This window comes from Chionomys nivalis, chromosome 5 (assembly GCF_950005125.1).
Source record: "Chionomys nivalis chromosome 5, mChiNiv1.1, whole genome shotgun sequence".
NCBI classification, from domain to species: domain Eukaryota; kingdom Metazoa; phylum Chordata; class Mammalia; order Rodentia; family Cricetidae; genus Chionomys; species Chionomys nivalis.
The window spans coordinates 17665268-17686492 of NC_080090.1; the positions used below are offsets into that span (position 1 = coordinate 17665268).

Consider the following 21225-nt stretch of genomic DNA (forward strand, 5'->3'; position numbering starts at 1 on the left):
GATACTGTGGCTCTGTAATATAATCGAAAATCTCACATTATTATACTTGCAGTATTGCTCTGTTTTCTTAGAATTGCTTTGGCTATTCTTTGCTTTAGCTACAAAAATTATTCGTGCTTCTATGTGGGTATTAGAATTTTTTTTCTAGGTCTGTGAACAAAATCATTAGAATTTTGATAGAAAATTAATTCAGTATATAGAGTAGTTTGGGTAACATAGTCATTTAAAATATAAATTATGTTTATTCACAAACATGGAAGAGCTTTCCCACTTCTAAGCCTTCTTTATTTATTGACCTCTAAAGTTTTCACCGTAGCAGTGTTTAATTCCTAGCTAGATTATTCCGATGTGAATACTCTTGTTGTTTATGTTTTTGTAACTAACATTGTTTCCCTGATCAGCATGATTGTTAGTGGCATATTGGAAAGCTGTTCATTTTTGTTTATAGAGCCAAATTCTGCTCAAAAAGTATTTATCAGATTTAAGAGTATTTTGGTCAAGTTTTTAGTCTTTTAAGTATAGCATCATATAGTCAGGAAACAGATATATTGAGTTCTTTCCTATTTATCCCTTTTATTTGTTTGTACTGTCTTAATGCTGTGGTTAAGAATTTGAAGACTACAGTAAACATGAGCAGAGGGAGTCGGCACTCTTATTCCTGATTTTAAAAGAAATGTTTTCAATTTTCCCCATTTAATATACAGTTGGATTTAATTTTGTAAATCGCCTTTCTTATGTGGTGGCATTGTACTTTATTCCTATTTTTTCCCAGGGTTCTCATCAAAAAAAAAAATTGAAGTTTGTCAAATATTTTTCTGCATTCATTGATATAGTTGTAGAATTTTCATTTTTGAGTCTATGTGTCAGAATTATTATTTACATATGTTGAACTATCTTTGCTTACCTTGAATGAAACCTACTTCATAGTGTAGGATCTCTTCGGTGTGCTTTTAAATTCTGTTTGCATATATATTATCAAATAGTTTTGCATTTGTGTACTTTAAGGAAGTGGCATATAAGTTTCTTTTTTGCCTCATTTGGATTTTATATGAAAATAATGCTGATTTAGTAGATTGATAACATTCTTTTTCTATTTTTTAGAGCTATTTGAGAATATTATTGTTCTTTTTGGAAAATATAGAATTTGGCAGTAAATTTTTGAACTTAGGGTTTTTTTTTTTCTTTTTAGTTGGGAGACTTTATCAGTATTTTAACTTTAGTCCTTGTTATAGATCTGATTAAGCTGTTTTTGTCTAGTTGCTTTAATCATAGTAATATATGGCAAATCTTATCTGATTTTCCAGTTTTGTTGGAAGATACATTTTCAGCACTGTGAAGTTTATTGGCATCTGTTGTAATGTGCTTATATTGTCTCAAATTTATGATTTTGAGTCAATCCTCTTGAATATTTTGTCTAAGGGGGTAGCAAGCTGTTTATTTTTTGTTTTGATTGTTTATATTATCCTTTTAGGCTACATTTCATTAATTTTTACCCTTTTCTCTTATATTTGTAGTTAATACTTTTGAATTAAGTATGTTCATTTTTCTTGAGAGTTGAGGGTATATCATTAATTTTTCATAAGCTCTCTGTATTTTAAAGTCTTTGGTATGTTAGGTTTCTCTTTTTGTTTGATTTTATGAACTTTTAAATTTTTCCCCTAACCTCTTCAGTGAACCACAGATCACAGAAGAATATGTTGTATAATCGTCATCAGTTTGTATAGGGTTTGTGGTATCTTTCGCTATACATTTCACATTTTGTTCCATTATTATCTGGTTAGACATAGTGTTTCATTTTTTTGTTTGTGTAGACTTGCTTTTGTTTTAAAATGTTATCTATTTAGAATGCTTCATAGGTAGCCAAATACATGTGTTTCACAGGAGTTGATGGGAACATCCTGTAGATGGTGTCTTTTAAGTCTTGAAGTTTCTTGCCTTTGGGTGGTGAGGTGGGGTATGAAAGTAGGATGTTTGCAATGCAGTCCTCACTATTGTAGTGTCTGTATCTAGTAGGATGTTTGCAGTGCAGTCCTCACTATTGTAGTGTCTGTATCTAGACTTCCATCCCCAGTGCTGTTTACTTTGTGAAACTGATCATGGTGCTGGGTTCTCCCTTGATTAGTGGACAGTAACCTTCTTTATCTCTTACAACTAATTTAGTCCTGAATCTACATCAGATATATAGCAGCTTCTGTTTATCCCCGTTTTCAACTAACTTGACATGGGTTTTTTGTTTCTTTTTTCTTTCTTTTTTGCGTTTATTCACTTTGATCTCTGATTTTCTTTGTAGTGAAATGTATTTCTTGATGACGTCCGTCCTACTTGTCTGCTTTTTTAATTGGACATTTTAGGCCAGTAACATTTAGCAATTTATTGAAAGATATTTGCCATACCTTTTAAATATATATTTGTTATTGTTCTTCTTTCTCTCTATGTACAATTCTTTTTAAGTATCTTTTGGAATGCTGGCTTTCCAATTGTTAATGAGTTTGTACTTTCCTTGGGATATATTTATTTTTCATCAATTAAAATAAGACTTTACTTATTAATGTTCATTGGTAGTTGTAGTAGTTTATTTTCTGTTGCTATGATAAATTCCATGACCAAAAGCAAATTAAACAGGAAAGAGTTTATTTTAACTTAAAAGTTACAGTCTATTGTTGAAGGAAGTTCAGGCAGAAACTGAAGTTAAGGTACAAACCATGGAGGAATGGTCTTTACTGGCTTGCTTTCCATTGCTTCCTCAGCCTATTTTCTTAAACAACTCAAGACCACCTGCTTAGGTGTGGCTAGGCCTTCCCACACCAACCATTAAACAAAAATATACCTTCTTCCCATTTTCTACGTACAGGCTAATTTAACAGAGACATTTTATTAGTTGAGGTTCCCTCTTTCCAGACGACCTTAACTTGTATCTAGATGATAAAACAAACAAACCTAGCTAGTAGTCATTTCCTGCCACAGCTTGAAGTGTTATTTATTGATAGTTAAGTTGGGATTTTCTCTTTCAGCTTTTAATATTTTTTTTGTTTGGTAGCCAGTCTTTTAAAAATATTTATTTTATATTTTGAGATTATAATATAATTAATTACCTCAATTACCCCCTCCAAGCCTTCTCATATACCACTCCTTGCTCTTTTACAAATTCATGGACTTTATTATTAATTGTTGTTTTAAACACACAGACACACACACTTAAATATATAAGTACAACCTCTTCAGTCTGTATAGTGTTCCTTGTATGTATGTTTTCAGGGATCACCATTTGGTATTTGGTAATCAGCCTGTCTATTCTGTCTCGGAAGGACTATTTCTCCTGCTCACAGCCTTCCTTAGTTACCTGTAGTTCTTTGTGTAGGGCCGGTGTCTCCTGGGCTTGTCCCATTCATTTTAGCATGTTTTTTGTTGCAGGTTAACTTTAAGGGTAACAGTAGTGGCATGCATTCCTCATAGTATCCAACAGCTTTCTAGTTGGACTTAATATCTGCCCAATAAGGGAGGAATCATACCTGCCACCGAAAACCTAGCCAACTACCCAGGGCTAGTGAAGTCATGATCTTGGAGGAGAACTTACCATTGCCATTTTACTGAACCAACATAAAATTTCTAACTTTATTCTAATATGCACAGATAAATGTGGTATTCTGCATCAAGGAAACTTTTCTTTGCAAGAGACAGACCATTACAAAACCCACAACTAGTAGAAATGCAGTTTTGAAGTCCAATCCCAATGGATATGTCTGCAAAACAACTCCTTTACTTACGGCTCAGCATTGTAAAAGAGGAGTACAAAGGCTCTAAGTGCCAGAGGATGAGAGAGTTTGCTGTGAGATTATGTCTCCTAGGAACATCAGCTGCTACACCCATAGTATTGCACCAACATGACTGCGTAAACATGAGATGAACAAGGACAAGAACAATAGATGTTTGCCTGCACGTCAGAAGAGGACACCAGATCTCATTTCAGACCGTTGTGAGCCACCACATGGTTGCTGGGAATTGAACTCAGGACCTTTGGAAGCGCAGTAGGTGCTCTTCACCTCTGAGCCATCTCTCCAGCCCCCAGTTGTAGTCTTTTATGGCATGCCTATAATGTGGCGTGACGAAGTTATTTTCTCATCATATCTATTTGCAGTTTTAAATGCCTCCTTTGCTTTAATGCCCATATCTTCCCGTGATTTGGGATTCTTCTGTTCAACTTCATTGAATGGATTCTCTGTGACTTTATTTTATAGCTTAGCTGATGTAGGATTCCTCTCTGTATGCTGTGAATACCATTGGTTAATGAAGAAACTGTCTTGGGCCTGTGCAGGGAATAGAGGTAGGCAGGGAAAACTAAACTGAATGCTGAGAGAAAGAGGAGGTGTTAGAGAGAAGCCATGGTGCCGCTGGTGGAGACAGACGCTGGAACTTTAGTCAGTAAGCCACAGCCACGTGGTGATACACAGATTAATAGAAATGGGTTAAATTAATATGTAAGAGTTAACCAATAAGAAGCTAGAGCTAATGGGCCAAGTAGTGATTTAAATAATATAGTGTCTCTGTGATTATTTTGGGGCTGAGCAGCCAGAAAGAAACAAGTGACCTCCCTGTAACACTTAGCTCTTTCTCTTACCCCATCGATTCTTAGATTATGTCTCAGGATTTTTTGAAAGTTGTGCTCATACCTATTTTTTCCTCATTTTTTTTGTGATATTTAGTGGCATATTTCCTCAGCCTTGTCTTTAGTCCCTGATAATCTTTATTCTGCTTGACCTATCCTATTTGAGGTTACTTTTCATTGTGGTTTTTAAAATGTATTCTCTGAGAGTTTCATACATGTGTACAATTTCATTATATTTTTTTCCCTATCCTTTATTCATGGGAAGCACCAAGATTCCCATAGCTGCTCCCCACATATTTATACCTTTAAAAAAATGAAATAATGTGCTGAGTCCAACTAGTACTGCCTATGTATTCATGAATGTGGCACAAGAGCAATCTCCCAGTACCTCCTTTTAAAAAGAAAAATTATTCTCCTTTAATTTTCTTTGAGCCTTGGGGTGAGGAGTGTTAATATCAATATTAATATCTCTATGGTTGAGCACTCACTAAAGTAGCTAATTCTTAGCATTTTTGAACATTAATGCATTTGTATTAAACTTTACCCACTGCAGTGAGATGCTGTTTTAGCCATGGTTGGGAGTAGCACAATCTATGGGTATAAATATAAGTATTTAGAAGGTAATTTAACAATATCACCATTTAGAAAAACAGCACCAATAGATTCTCTCTTAGAACATACGTCTTATCTAGCTATAGGTTTTGATCATGCTTACAGTACCAGGCATGGATTCCCTCTTCTGGAACAGTACTCAGATCCATCAAGAGTGTTTATTTATGCCCAGAATCAATCTTGATATTGTTATTTCAGTGGGCACATCTTGGCTGGCAGGTCTGTATTTTCAAATGCAAGGTCCAGTGCTGAGATTTTAAGGATTTTTATTTTTTTTAATTTCTAGTATTTCTATGCCCCTTCATCTTCCAAATCTCAATTTCCTTGCAGAACTTCTCATCTCTGTTGCTGACTTGACTATTATGTAGGTCTGGCATTAATGTCTTCATTTTATTTATTTTCTTGTTAGAATATCTTTTACATTTCCATCATTTCTACTCCAGTATCTTATAGTTTGGTTTTAAGCTCGAAAGGCTTTATATTGCCTTGACTTTTCATATTTCTTAAATTTCTACATTAGGATTTATGCAGCTGTTAGAATGGGTATGTCTTTGAGGCATTTAATAAATTTTAGAGATTTTATTTTTATTGAAAATAGACATTTTCATAAAATGCATTTTTAATGGTTTTCTGTCTCCCAACTTCACCCAGATCCTGCTCACCTCTCCCTCCTCCTAAATGCATACCTATAGGTGTTTTCTCAGCGAGTTGTCTTTTCTTGGATTTGTAGCCCCATTATAACCAATGTAGAGGGTGCAATGTTGACAGCAATGGGAAAGGAGTAATTTGACAAAATCAGGTATTAATATATAGTAAAAATGGAAACATCAACTACATCCTCAAGAACAAGAAAAGGAAGGTGGCTCATACTAATCCGGTAAACTAGTGCTCTAGAAACTCCACAGCTAGTGCTAATAGCCATCTTCCAGGCAGTGCGTGTGCTCATAGTCTCAGTTGTTCCATTAGAACACAATGAAAAAAATACAAGTTGTTGCTCTCAGTGTGTTTCTTTTAGATTGTTTCGCAAAGGTTAGTGATATAGACTTGGGATATTAAAGTGGATATTTCTCCTTATTATCAAAGTTTTATATGAAATTTCTTTGTTAATCCCTGAAGTGTTCATGAGCTGTGTTCTCTGAAACAGTGACATAGTGGCTCTTTGCCATCTGTTGTTTATGATGTGAGCTCTTCAAGTTCCTCCACACTTTTGGCATGAAACAAGAATTGTATATTACTGCCTTGTAGATCCTAGTCGAGACACCATAGGTTGAGACTTTTAGAGGTGTGTTTATTTATTTTATGAGTATGAGTGTTGTACCTCGTGTGTGTGTGTGTGTGTGTGTGTGTACTGTGTGCATGATGCAGTGCCCATGGAAGCCAGAAGAGGAGTTATAGATAATCGTTAGCTATTGTGTCGGTGCTGGAAACAAAATCCTGGTGCTTTGCAAGAGCAGTAAATACTTGGAATCTTTGAGGTATCTTTTCCAGCCCCTGGACACTTTAACAAGAATTAGTGAACTGCACATAAGGGAAGAATAAATACCTTAGAATAAAATATCATCTAATGTAAGAGGGAAAATGTGAATGAAACTATAGGACTGTGTATTACATGAAATAAGACAGACCTCCCCCACTCTACTCCTAGCTTAAGTTGAAGCTGGCATTATGGATCTCATGAAATTACAAGCCAGCAATACTAGTTAAAATATGTTAAAGTACCAGTCTAATCATAGTACCCTAGGGATGGGAAAGGGGAGAAAGAAAAGAGTCGGTAATTAGATACAGAAACAGACAGGAGGTATAGTTCCAGAGCTCTCTAGCTAAGTGAAGTGACTACAGTTAATTGATTTATTTCGTATTTCAAAATAGCTATAAGAATAGGTTTGAATGTTTTAAATGTAAAGAGATGACAAATGGGACTGGGACGAAAGCTCAGTTGGGAATGTGATTGTTCCACAAGTTCAAGACCCAAGTTTGATTACCAGAACCCAAGGAGAAAATGCTAGGCATGGTGGCATGTATTTGTAATCTCCGTGTTGGAAATGTGGAAATAGAAGGGTCCCTGGGGACCCTCTGGCCAGCCAGCCTAGCCTACTTGGCAAGTTCTAGACTAGGGACACACACTACATCACATTCACAGACATCGCAGGTTACCCTTTGGCCTCTCTGTGTATGTGCTCCTGCAGCCGCACTTGCATGTGTATTTGCCGTGGTGGTGCTCTTCTGAAGTCATGCACTTGTTGGGAAAGTGTTTCGTTAGATCCAGATACCTCCATTTAGGCTAGGCTGGCTGGCCTGGGATCTACAAGGGTTCGTTTCTGCTTCCCTACAATGCTGAGTTTACAATTACATGCCACCATGTCTGGCTATTTGTATAAGTTCTGAAGAATGCAGTTCAAGAGTTTCATGAACTGCACCATCTCCCCAGCCTTTTCTTGACACTTTTTCTTCCTTTCTTCAGGTTCTTGGTTTGTTTATGCTTCATTTAGCACTTCTTATCAGTATCCTCTTTTGCTGCTTGTCCCTGACAGTAAGTGTAGTAATATCCTGAGACTGCCCCTACTTTTTCTAAGCTTTTGGATTGTACTTCTTTGGTTTTAACAATTTCCTTGGTATCCATAATTCTAAAATTGAAATATAACATCAATTGCATATTTAAATTTCAGTAGGTCAAAATAAAGCCCATTGCTCCTGTATCCCTATCACCAATTTTTTTTTCCTCTATGTTGTTTTCAGCAGCATCTACTCAGCCAGCCACAAGAAAACCTCAACATCATTGATCTCTCCCTTGGTCCAAATTCTTCTGGAGTACTGATTCTCCTGAAGGGTGCTTATGGTCTCCTTAGCCGATGGCCCTCAGAAGCACTCGTCAAGATCCAACATAACTTCTGGTGTTCCCAAACATACTTATTCTTCCAAAGTCTTTTATAGTATTTGCCATGTTTCAGCACATTATTGTGTCCTGTGTGTTAGTGCTATTTCCTTTAATGTCTGTAGGTTTCTATAGCAGTTAGTACTAATAGGTGATGAATAACTTTTGTGCACTTTCAGAAATTATTTACCTGAGTATAACCTCAGATCCTTTTATTATTTACTTGTTAAGCTGGTTTTCTCTCTCTCTTTCTCCTCTTCTTCCTCTCTCCCTCCCTCTCCCTCTCTCCCTTCCTCTCTCTCTCTGTGAGTGTGTGTGTCTCTGTCTGTATCTCTGTTAATTTTTCTAAATGTATATTATTCTTGCAATATTCTCTGAAATGTTCTCTGAAAATATTTTTTATTTTATTGGGAACTTGTGGGTTTTGTAAAAGGAGATTGAAGAATAGCAAGGAGATCCAGGAATGGAAGGAAAGGTGATGATGACAGAGAATAGAAATAATCAAAGCATATATAAATATGAGAAATCACAATAAAAACCCTTTTCTCTATAGTGAATATACACCACCAAAAAAACTTGCTGCTTTCTACAAATGATTATTCTTCAACTACTCTGTGTGGTTCTTGTGCTGGGTTATATAGAAGTACACAGGTGGATATATTTTAACTAGTCTTTATATCCCTTATGTTTTCCTTTGGTGAAAGATTTCATCTTTCAAAACTTAAGTGAACTTTATCTGTGACCTATCTCCAGATCATGTTATTTAAATTAATCACTCTATCTCCAAAGTGTTGTTACTGTCTCACAAAAATGTGTTACAGTCTGCTCTTTTTGTAAACATGCCTGCATCTTCCTCATAAGCTAGAATTCCTTAATAGTGGGGGTTATGTCTATTTTTTTGTCATTTTCTTGAAGTTTGATTGTTATATAGAAAGAGACATGTAGTTAATGAGTTTGGAGATGAGTATGTATTCTTAGGCCTTATCACAGGTAGAGCTATACATAAGAGTGTATATCTTAAGAGTCAGTGTACTCCTCTTTTCCTTGTTCTCCTGCCTCACAGAGTTACCTTAAAATAATTGATGGTCATTAAATAAATATTAGATTGAAATTTTTTAATACACGGATGGACACGAATAACAATGATCCAGAAAGGTGTTAAACCAAAGCCAAGAAACACACTTTGTGAAAGAGAACACAGGCAGTCTCCTAATCTCCAAAACAAGAAGGGAGCCGACTATATATAGATCATCAGATTTGGCAGTTACAGATCACTGCTTGTCTTTACAGAGTGCATTCCATAAAGTAGCAAAAGGATACATCATATGGCAGTAAGTTTTGAAATACAGAGTTCTTCTTCTTAATTATAAAACTTGAGCTGATACTTTTATGGAAGTTGGCCGGCAAATTTTAGCTATACCATCCAAATAAAGACCTAGAATCTTGAATGCAGTATATTAATTTAGAGAGGCTCTGTATCTCTTTTGTCAGTGGCTAGCCAGTGGTAGAACTGATGTTTTTTAAAGAAATCTAGGCACTGTGAAGACTACTGCAGCAACACGTGATCACAGCGTCTGCAGTGCTCAGGGCATGTTAGACTTAGTGTCACAGATCAACACGTGATCACAGCGTCTGCAGTGCTCAGGGCATGTTAGACTCAGTGTCACAGATGAACATGTGATCACAGCGTCTGCAGTGCTCAGGGCATGTTAGACTCAGTGTCACAGATCACACGTGATCACAGCGTCTGCAGTGCTCAGGGCATGTTAGACTTAGTGTCACAGATCAACACGTGATCACAGCGTCTGCAGTGCTCAGGGCATGTTAGACTCAGTGTCACAGATCAACACGTGATCACAGCGTCTGCAGTGCTCAGGGCATGTTAGACTTAGTGTCACAGATCTTATTTTTCTTAATTTTTTTTTGATGCACTATTCTTCAGAAGTAATTCATTCTTCACTTGTGGTGTCACAGATTTGACAAAACATGGGAATAAAGTAGGGAACATCATAGTTTAGATACGTCTAACAAATTACTTCCCAATCTATCTAATGTTCTTTCAGTCATTTTTAGCAATATCAGTACTCTTTCTTCCTCTCCTGTCTTTACTTGGGCAAATGAGTCACATACAAAGTTGCCTTACAAAATAATTTAAGTAGAGATAGGAGTAGAGTAAAGGGAGAAAGAGTGAATGTATAAGAAACTGTGTAGCCAGGTGGCGGTGGTGGCACACCCTTAATCGCAACACTTGGGAGCTTGAGGCTGATCTATCTCTGTGAGTTATAGGCCAGCCTGGTCTACAGAGTGAGTTATAGGACAGCCACGGCTACAGAGAGAAACCTGGTCTCAAAATTATTATTATATGTTGAACAAGCCTTGGTATAAGCTACAGTTCTTAGCAATTTAATATGAGTTAGTGGTCTGTATGGAAATAGTTATTTTCTGGCCTTACAGTAGAAGGCACTTTTTTTTTTTTTTTTTTGGTCACAGACTTGTATTGAGTATGCTCAATGACATCTTAGTGGTTTATTCAGGATTGTAAATAATTTTCATTCTTGGCATATTTCCTTTTTTTTCTCTTCCATTTATTATGTCTCTTATTTTACACAGAAATTCTTTGCATTTATAAACTAGATACTGATGTATTTATTACCAGCCCTACATAATTTGGTTTTGTAAGCATTTGCATTTCTTATAATTTATATTTTAAACTCATAATTGTGTTAAAATATGTGTTATACAAATACTAAAATCAAACATGTCGTAGTTATGTTTATACAGGGCAAAGATATTTTAGATTATCAATCTTGGCAGATTTCTTGATAAAGTATAATAGTTCAACAAAGATTGATAATCAGTTTATGGTTCCTCAGATCCATCTCTTGATGTCTGTTTTTCTAAAAAAATAGATGTTTCTTATTTATTTTGTGCTTAGTGGTTTTTTTAGCTTTTTGTGGTTCTGGGAATGGACACAGGTCCTGGCAAGTGTTAGGCAGACATTGTCCTCCTAACCGTGTCTCCTGTTGAGAGATGAGGTATGGTGATTATTCAATGATGGAACTTACGTTTCATAAAACTAGAACTTTAGTTTGTGGTTACAGTAAGTGCCCAGTAAATACTTGCTGACTGTTGGAATACCTTTGATTAACTAGGAAATGATTGGCTTAGAGTTTATATGATCATAGGAGATCACAGTTAAAATTGAAAAGTAAAAGATTGGGCATTAAAAATCACTCCATGTCAGGAGTGGTGGAAACCTCAGTCCAGTTTGAGCATTGCTAAGATATATGTAAAACCTTAAAGTTGTGAAATTTCTTATTATAGAAAATGTTATTTGAAGCTTCAGAAGTATTTCTAGAAATATGATAAATAATAGTTGTAAACTGTGACTAACTAGTATAAATGAGTTTTAAGAAAATTCATGTTTTTCCTTGAAATCAAATATAACTTAAATAATTAAATAAAAATGCCATACCCATGCTCTTGTTCATTTATTTTGATAATGTCAATATTTATTCCTTGTAAGAGTGGAACAGCAGTATAGTTAGAAGGAAATGCAATCTAATGATGCATACTTTTTCCTCTGGTACCTGAAGGTTAAATGGGTAGCAAGCAGAATGCCTTAAACAAGATTGGTATATTGATTAAAACGCTGATTTAACAGCTCGCAGTTTCCCCTTGGAAACCTGCAAAAGATAAGCCAGCTGCTGTCTTAGAGTGCTCGGTGTCCACTGAGAGTACACTATCTATCATCACAATATGGTGATGAGAGGTGTTTTATGTTTGTGTTAATTTCCCCCACTAAATCAGTAATTATTACAATCCTGTCCCTGCTGTTTACCCTGCAGCTGTTTTTCCATTTGTCGAGAGAGCGGGTGTTCTCTGAGGACCGCACACGTTTCTATGGTGCAGAAATTGTCTCTGCTTTGGACTATCTACATTCTGGAAAGATTGTGTACCGTGATCTCAAGGTAAAAAAAAAAAAAAATGTAATCAACATTTGTTTTTTTTTTGTTGTTTTTTTGCAGAGACTGTAGGGAAAAAGTAATTACAAAGTTACACAGTTTTGAGAAAAGCAGTCTTCTTAGGAATGTTTTTTGCTGTAGTTGATCTGAAATTTCATTCACTGATATGTAAGTGGTTCTTTTATGTTTTGGTTTTTGGCATATGAAAATTCTCTTGACTGTGCAAAACTGATCTACCAAGAGTAATTTCATTTTCCTGTAAATGCTGTAATTATAGAAATGATAAACATCCCAGTTAAAGTCAGGTGATTTGCAACCTTATTATTATCTTCAGACATAAAATATTTATGAAGAAGCTTTGATAAGAAGGTTATTTGAAGGAAAACATGCATTTTCTTTGTAGTATTAACTTTGGATAGGATTATATTCCTCACATTTTTCTATAAACTTAAGTAGTTTGCTTAGTTTTTCATTTGTCAAAACACTGTATTGCTGTGTTGGTAATAAAAGCTTGGGCATTGCTGAAACAGCTGTAATAGGTAAACATTCTGTAAGGCAAGGTAACAAGTAGTTTTGCCTTTTCTGTCTCTCAAGTCTCTGTTGGAACTATTCAACTCTGCCACTGAAAGGTAAAATCATCCTTAGCCATTATGTAAATCAGTGTTTGGCGATATTCCAACAAATCTTTACTTATGAAAGCAGTCAGTGGTTTAGATTTGACTACACTCTGTAATTTACTGCTCCCTGCAGGAGATCCTGTAAGCAAATGATAATTCTCATGATGCGGTCATGAATAAGGTTGATTATGTTAAGGAATCCTGATCATGGCATATTTTCAGCATATTCTTAAGTTTAGCATCTTCTTTAAAATGTAAAGGCTTGGAGTACAGCTCAGTGGCCAGACATTTGCTCAGTTTAGGGATGACACTGACTTCCATCCCAGCACTTAGGCACCCAGTGCTGCGGTTGGGGCAGGGAAGCTAGAAGTAGCCTATACTTGTAAACTCATCTATAGAAACACTGAAGTATGATCACAAATATGAGGATACCTTGGGCGATCTAGTGAGACTTTTTCTCAAAATAAATACTGGACTGAGTGGTAGCTCAGTGGGTATAGGTCCTTGTTGGGCAAGCAAGTGGACTTGAGTTCCTAACTCCGTTGCCCACATATAAGCCAAGCAGGGTCATATGTTTTAAACTCTAGAGAGTGAAGATAAGTGGACCCTGGGGCATATCTGGCCAGCCAGTTTAGCCCGAATGGCATGCCTCAGGTTCATTGGGAAGTTTTGTCTCAGAAATTAAGTGGAGAAGTGATTGAGGAAGAAATCCCAATATCAATTTCTGGTCTCCACATGTTCTCACAGGTACACTAATAAAATTAATCAAATGATTTAGATGTACTTCTTAGAATTTTAAATATGGTAGAATTTATAACTCTTACAGGGACTTCCTGAGCACATACAAACACATGTGCCTGCACACATACACTACAAACATACCAGGTGTGTGTAGCCCAGTAGATTTGCATAGCATGGATGATTTCAGACCCCAGTACTTAGGGAAAAATAGAAATCATGTGATAATATTTACCTATTGAAATTGGATTGTTAACTCCATTACTAATTACAGAACTATTTTGTTTAAAGTATAATTTGGTTTGTAAATAGAAGTTGTGCTCCAAAGCTACAGAGAAACCCTGTCTCAAAAAACCAAAAAAAAAAAAAAGAAGTTATGTGATATTTTCATGGAATAACATTTTGTATGAAGTTGGGTATGTGCCTAAGAAATTATGAATATCCTGTTACTACTGTCTTACTTATAAAGCTATTTGGGACTCTTAATTCTTATCCAGTTATGTAAGCAGGTTCCTAGTTTGTTTCAAGATTTTCTATAACTCTCATTTATGTTATGGATAACTGTCTTAAGGACTGTTTTATAAAATATCATTTCATACAGTAATAATAAAAATAGTTTATGTTGTTGTATAGTCAATTAAAATTTAAGGATTAGAATGCTGTACTTAAAGATAATGAGCTATACAGCCTAAAATATCTAGTTCAGGGATGGTTAAATGTCTGAGTGCCATAATGAATACATTCAACTAGACGGTTATATTTAGTTTATCTTAGAACTAGGAATATAGTGGAATTCAGAACCTTTACATCTATTCTGTGTGTTAAGTATAGATGCTTTAAAAACATCTAGTTATACATATATAATATATAATTTCCAACTATACTTAAAAATTCTTAACTTCTCTCTTCATAAGTTTACCTTTTTCATCACTACTCATGCTAATGAATCATATTTATGGAAAACAAGAAGGCAGAGAAGCCTGGAGTTAAAGAAATGAGAATAGTTTTGAAGTACTGGGTAAATCCAAAATAATCAACAATAGTAGATAGACTTACTAGTTCAGAGAGATCTGAAGAAGACAGTTCATCTGAGCCCTAGCAGCAGTCAGAGGGTCTTGGTCAGAGTTGCCTACTGACATCCCTAGTCAAATGAATTATTACTATAGTAAAGGTCATTAAATACACATTTTGTTTCTATATTGTTAATGATGAAATTAGATTTAACTTATCGATGTATAATATAAAGTGTGTACTCTGTATGTGAATGCCCATCATGTAGTTACCATATACAAGGTTGTAACTTTATCAAACGTTTTTATGTTCTATGTTCTCTCAAAATTCCCTTTAAAAAATGGTGCATCAATTTAATCTTTGAAATACATTTATAGTATAGAATAGAGAGCATATCATATATCACAGAACACACATAATTAAGAAAGCAAAATTTAAAATTTATTCATGCTCTTTGCATCTGAAGTTCACAAGCTTTTGCATGACAGAATGGGATCATTTAGGTAGGATCACAGGAAATCAAGGTCTGGATTCGAGACAGTGTTCTGCAAGCAGAAAACTAAATTAACACTAACAAGATTATTGGTACATGGGTTTGTCAATCAGCTTTCTATTATGATAATATAACACGAAGAAAAGGGTTTTATTTTAGCCCATAGATTTTAATGGTTTTATTTCACTCCAAAATTAGGTAGACCCTTTGCTTTTGGACCTCTGATGTGAAGAATCCACATAGCGATACAGGAATCACATAGTAGAGAATCTGTTTAACTCATCAGTGAGAAAGCGAATAGAAGAGAAAGGGTACTCCTCCCACTGTTCCCTCAAGAATGTGGACTAAGGGACTAGGGCCTCTCATTGGACCCCATTTTCTAAAGGTCCTACCCTCATCCAGTATCACCAGGCTGATCTAAAGAACAGCTGAGATCCAAAGTGTAGCACCATGAATCATATTTCCTGGTTTAATATGCTTTTGTTTACAACATTCTTTCTAGAGTTGAATACTAGATAAGAAAGTGGAAATGCATTGGATTATATCTGTTTTTAAAGTCTTTGTGATACGTATATATGTGTATCTAGTATATTATGTGGTGTTTATGTAGCATGATATACATTTGGAGTCAGATGACATAACCTTGTATGTCAGTCCTCACCTTTCATCTTGTATGAGACAAGGTTTCCTGTTTACTATTGTTTGTGCCAGGCTAGGTGGATCTTGAGTTTCCAGCAATTCTGTTTCCACTTCCTTCTCACTGAAGAGTCACTGGGGTAATGCTTTCCATGGGTCCTGGGGATCCAGTCTCAGGTACTCATGCTTGGATTGCAAGCCCTTTACCAACAAATCATCTTCTTGGTCCTTATGTTTATTTTTAAAGATTTAATATTTTTATTTGTGTGTGTATCTGTGTGTGTGTGTGTGCATGTTTATGCATTTGTGCATGTTCCCGCAGAGACCAGACAGAGGTGTCAAATTCCCAGGAACTGCAGTTGCAGGACCCAAGTGTGGTTCTGGGAACTGAACTCCAGGCCTTTAGAACAGTGAGTGTTGCTAAATGCTCAGTAATCTCTCCAGCCCCAAACCTTTAGGTTTTTATGAAACTAAAATTAACCGGAACTATCTGAATGACTGCTTTAGATATTAGATGTATTAAAAACAGTATCACCAAAAACTGATTTAGAGTTAGGTATGATAGCTCACAACTTCCCTGTACCTTGGAAGCAGAGTCAGGTGGATCTCTCAGCTCAAGGACAGCCCCTTCTTGTAGCCCAGTATGTTCCAGGCCAGCCAAAGCTATGGAGTAAAACCCTGCCATAAAAAGGATACGTCCTGCCCCCATTTAGGTACTCATGTTGATGAGTCTCAGAGTGGACTCTGATCTTATTAATGAATTGGTAGCTATTTATATGCAAATCAGCTTGAGATGCCTGCAGTGGCTGAACTTCTTTCTTTAAAAAGATAAAGATTTATTTAATGTGTGTGTAGAAGACATCTTCTGGTAATCAATTCTTTCATTCCACTCCATGGGCCCCCCTGAACACGATACCATTACACACTGAACTGTTTTCTCTGGTTCCTGGATTTCTTTCTTTAACACTGCAAATAGTGTTCTCATTCAGCATTGGAAGCAAAGCCTCTTCTTGTATTAACTTAGAAATTTTATTGGTCCTTGTTTGGTTTCAAAGTTACAACTAATTACTAAAACCTTTGTTACTTTTTTTAGAAAGTAGTTTGCTTTATTTACTAGTTATGTCATTATATGACATTCTGTTTCATTAAGGACTTCCTTAATAAACACTTGGGTTACTTAATAAAAATTGATATTGTTTGAGGATACCATGAAAATTTGAAGAGACTGTACAAGAATCTTCAGTAGCGAAAGTTGTATATTTTCTTTTCTACATATTCCTTACTTACGAGCACAATATTTATTTACAGTGACCATGGTTGTCCATGTCCAGACAAGGCTAGACAGAGACATTTATAGACATGAATGTAATGATTCTAGAATTAGTCATTAATTTATCTTAGTGATTATGAGGAGATAGAAAGATCTGTATGTTGCCACTGTATAATACTTTGGAATATCTCATTTTATTTTCTATCTTTTTAGGATACCAGTAAAAGAACCCTCCAACTGTCCTTTTACCACAGACTTGGAGTTTTTATAAGTCCTCTGATATTCTTCTGAAATAATGATTTTTTTTTAATACAGAAAGAGAGACTTATTCACATGCTGAGTTGAAAACAGATTCTGTAATTCTCAAATCTTTAAATAATTTAAAAATTTATGTGTATGGGTGTCTTGGTTGTATATATATATACATATACATATATGTATCTGTGTACCACTTGCATGCCTAGAGTCTTATAGGCTAGTAAAGAGCCTTGGATTCCCTGGAAATAGAGGTAGAGACAGCTGTAAAGCAGTGTGGTTGCTGAGAATCAAGCATGAGTCCTCTGAAAGAGCGAGTGAGCTTACTCACTAAGTAACCTCTCCAGCCTATATAGCTCTCACTTCTAACAATACTCTTAACTCTGCATTTCCCCCCTTCTAGAAAATTTAAGCCAGTAACTTTAAGAGCTACTTCCACCTGTATAATTAAATGATACCATTGAGCTATCTCCTTACTTGTATATAGCAAATTTTTAAATATCTTGGTAATATGGGGCTAGAGTTTCTGCTACTGCCACTATTGTACCTTTTTTTTTTCTTTTAGTATTTCTGCTTAGTTTCCACAGGTCAGCTTATGAGATGTCAGCATCTGTGTGGATGAGCAGAAGTCTAGTAAATGGAAACTACACTTTCATTTCCCAGGCACCCAGACTCAAATAATTACATAAAACTATATTAACTACAGCATTGTTTGCCCAATTGCTTTGGCATATTCCTAGCTAGCTCTTATGTATTAAATTAACCCATTTCTATTCATTTACGTATTGCCATGAGGCTGTGGCTTACCAGTAAGGTTCTGGCATATTTCTTCTTTGGAGGCTACATAGTGTCTCTTTGACTCTGCCCCCCCCCCTTTGGATTTGCTGCCTGGCTTTACTCTGCTAAGCCTTTGGCTGAAATAGCTTTATTCATCAGCTAATAAAAGTAATCCATATAAAGAATGACCATCCCACATCTCCCCTTTTCTGTCTAAATAAAAAGAAAGGTTTTGACTTTAACATAGTAAAATTACTTAATAACAAAACATTTATCAAACAAGAATTATAATTACAATATTTAGTCTATTTAGGCAAAAATTGAAGAAAAGTTTATTATCTATTTCATTTTTGTGAGTCTAAAGTTTCATATTTGCTTTATCTTTTATAATAACTAAGGAAAGCTATAACTGTCTATCTTCAATTCCATCAAAGACCCCAGAAGGGTATAATATTACCTAAGTAAACAGGAAGTGCATTTGGAAACAACTTCCAAAACCATGTTAGGCTGGAAAAGATCTACAGGTTCCTTTCTCTGTGGAAATAAAAACAGAACCTCTTTTCCAAAGTAATATCCTTAGACTCAAATTTTGAAATCAAGATACTTTTAAAATAAATTTATTGTTTTAGCCTAGCAACCCCTAGAATCAAATGTCTCTCTGCAGTCAAAAATTTCAAAGAAAACAAAATAATATACACAATCGAGACTTTTTGTGTTTTCTGTCTTTTCATTGCCCATTATGATCTTTTATTCTATTTTTCCTTATATTTTTTTAACCTATGGCTCTGTCTATCTTTTATCCTCTCTGTCTTAAGAACATGCACATTTATTAAACTTACCATGGCTTGTTTAGAGGCCTTTTTTTTTAAATCTGAATCTGTGTTTACTATGTATCTGCAATCCTTTTCTGACCAAGAGCGTTTTTTAAAATGCTAAGCAGCTGTGACTAGGATTAACCCTGCAGCTTTGCTTGTTGGCTCCACCCCATCCTCCATGGTGGAGGCATGTTTACAACCTCTGTGCTCATGGCCCCAACTCCAGGGATATAGGGGGTCTTTGTTGACATTAAGCCACTAGTAGCATGCTGCTCACAAACCCATTTAAGTGCTCCATAACAGGACCTTTCCAAAGAGTTTGTGCTGGTAGCTTGAACCAGGAAGTTGTCTCTTAAAGAAACCATGCCTCTGCTCACTGCCAGCAAACAGAGCCTATCGGAAAAATACGCTTACCAATAAACTGCAATTGATTCCCATTTTTGTGGGCCTAGAAGCATTTTTTTTAATGCTTTTTTAGGCTTTATGTGTAGGTATGTTGCTGAACATTGGGGCGCCATTATGTAAACAGAGACTGTGCTTTCATTTCCCAGGCACCCAGACCGAAATAATCACACAGAAACTGAATTAATTACAGCACTGCTTGGCCAGTGGCTTAGGCATATTCCTAGCTAGCTTTTACATATTAAATTAGCCCATATCTATTAATTTATTTATTGCCATGAGGCTCTGGCTTACCGGTAAGGTTTTGGCATCTTTTTCTTTCAGTAGCTACATGGTGTCTCCTTCAACTCCACTTACTCTCTCTACCTCTGTCTGAATTTCCTGGCTGGCTTAACTACACTAAGCCATTGGCCGAAACAGCTTTATTTATCAACCAATAAAAACAACCCATATACAGAAGAATATCCCACATCAGCTAGATCTGCTTGTGTAGAATAGAACTCTGCCTTCTTGAGCCATAGACAATATTGGTCTCTAAAACTGAAATTGGTTCATCTGTGCTAAAGTGAGGTATAAGGGTGAATGGTAAAAATTCCTTAGAGTAATACTTTTATTCCTTAGAATATTCCTTAGAGTAATATTTTTTTAATTTTATTTTTATTTTTCTATTTTTTTAAAAAAGAAAACAAACATGTTTTTTCATTTTATGTACCAATCCCAGTTCCCACTCCCTCCCCATCCCCCATTCACTCCACAGAGAGGGTAAGGCACATTGCTGTTAGGAAGGTCCAAGGCCCTCCCTAGTATAGATATAATATCTATCAACAAGGTGTCCATCCAAAGATAATGGGTTCCCAAAAAGCCAGTACAACAGTAGGAATATTCCTGCTTTTGCTAGCTGTGCATCTATTAACGGTAAGCTACTATAGTATCCTTAATCTGGGAAGCTTATTGTGGAAGTAAAACAGATGTCTTAAATTTTAAAAATTGAGAGTGCTTGAACAATAACCGATAATGAATTTTACATTTATTAGGAAGAAAGGAAAACCATGATATTTAGAAGAAAAAATCAAAGAGAGAGCATTTTCAAATGTTTAGTTTCTTAATTTACACAGTAGAACTGGATTTTAACTAATCTAATATGCAAATTGTTGACATTAAGAGTTCTGAGACAGTGAATCTTAGATGTTTAGGTGAATTTGTGGAACCTGTAAGCTCATGAATCACCTCATTTATGATTTTTTTATATATTGTATAAGAACATTAGTAAGTCATGTGCAAAATACTGAGTATATAATGATTGTATTTTACTTCCTAATTTATCTTGATATAAGATTAAACTTGATTTTTTTTAAAAAACAAAAAATATGGGGTATTTCCTAAGGTGATTACCTCTGTTTATTCTTTGGTGATAAGTGATTTTTTTTGTCATTCATAATGTGATATTTTAGGTATGATAAAATATGATAATCATGAAAAACAAGTAATTGATGAATGAAAGTAGACATGTAAAATAACTAAGAAATAGATGTTTATATTTTATTTTATTTAAAAACTAATGAAAGTACTTTAACAAATTTACTGAACTGAAGAAATATTTTTGTAGGTTTTTTTTTCTTTTTGGTTTTTCGAGACAGGGTTTCTCTTGTAGGTTTTCATCTTTGAACTTTGCTTTTTTATTAAAGTATTGTTCAGGAGTTCTCAGGACATTTTGATAACTTAAAAATCATCCTCTGAATGGCCCAGCATTGTGGTATGCACTGTGCAGCAGAGGCAGGAGCCATTGCTCTTAAAGCCACATGGATTTGCATCATGAATTCCAGGACAATCTGGGCTACACAGCTAGACTTTCACCCCAAACAAACAAAAACATTGTTTTTTGTCTGTTTGTTTTGTTGTTTTAAGAAAAGTATACCAGTCTTTTGGACCACCAAACAGCTCCCAAATCATGACTCGTTTTGAATACTCTGCCCAGCTTAGACCTTTTTTTTCCTTCTCTTTTTTTTTTTTTTTTTTTTTTTTTAGCTAGCTCTTTTAATTTAAAATAATCTGTTTCACTTTATCTACCTTTTGTTTCGGTTTTTGTTTTTTTTTTTTTAAACCTTCTTTCTGTATATCTTGTTTTCTCATGTCTGGTTGACTAGCAGCTGAGTGACTTC

At 35.3% G+C, this 21225-nt stretch overlaps 1 protein-coding gene across 3 annotated transcripts in view; it reads left to right on the plus strand.

Annotated features, from left to right (window-relative positions):
• Positions 1-21225, plus strand: part of Akt3 (AKT serine/threonine kinase 3) — a 244109-nt gene that overhangs the window by 180687 nt on the left and 42197 nt on the right. For all 3 annotated transcript variants that reach the window (XM_057770332.1, XM_057770331.1, XM_057770333.1), the window contains one exon: positions 11936-12058. In XM_057770332.1, the coding sequence (XP_057626315.1) occupies positions 11936-12058 (123 nt within the window). The remainder of the gene's footprint in view (positions 1-11935; positions 12059-21225) is intronic.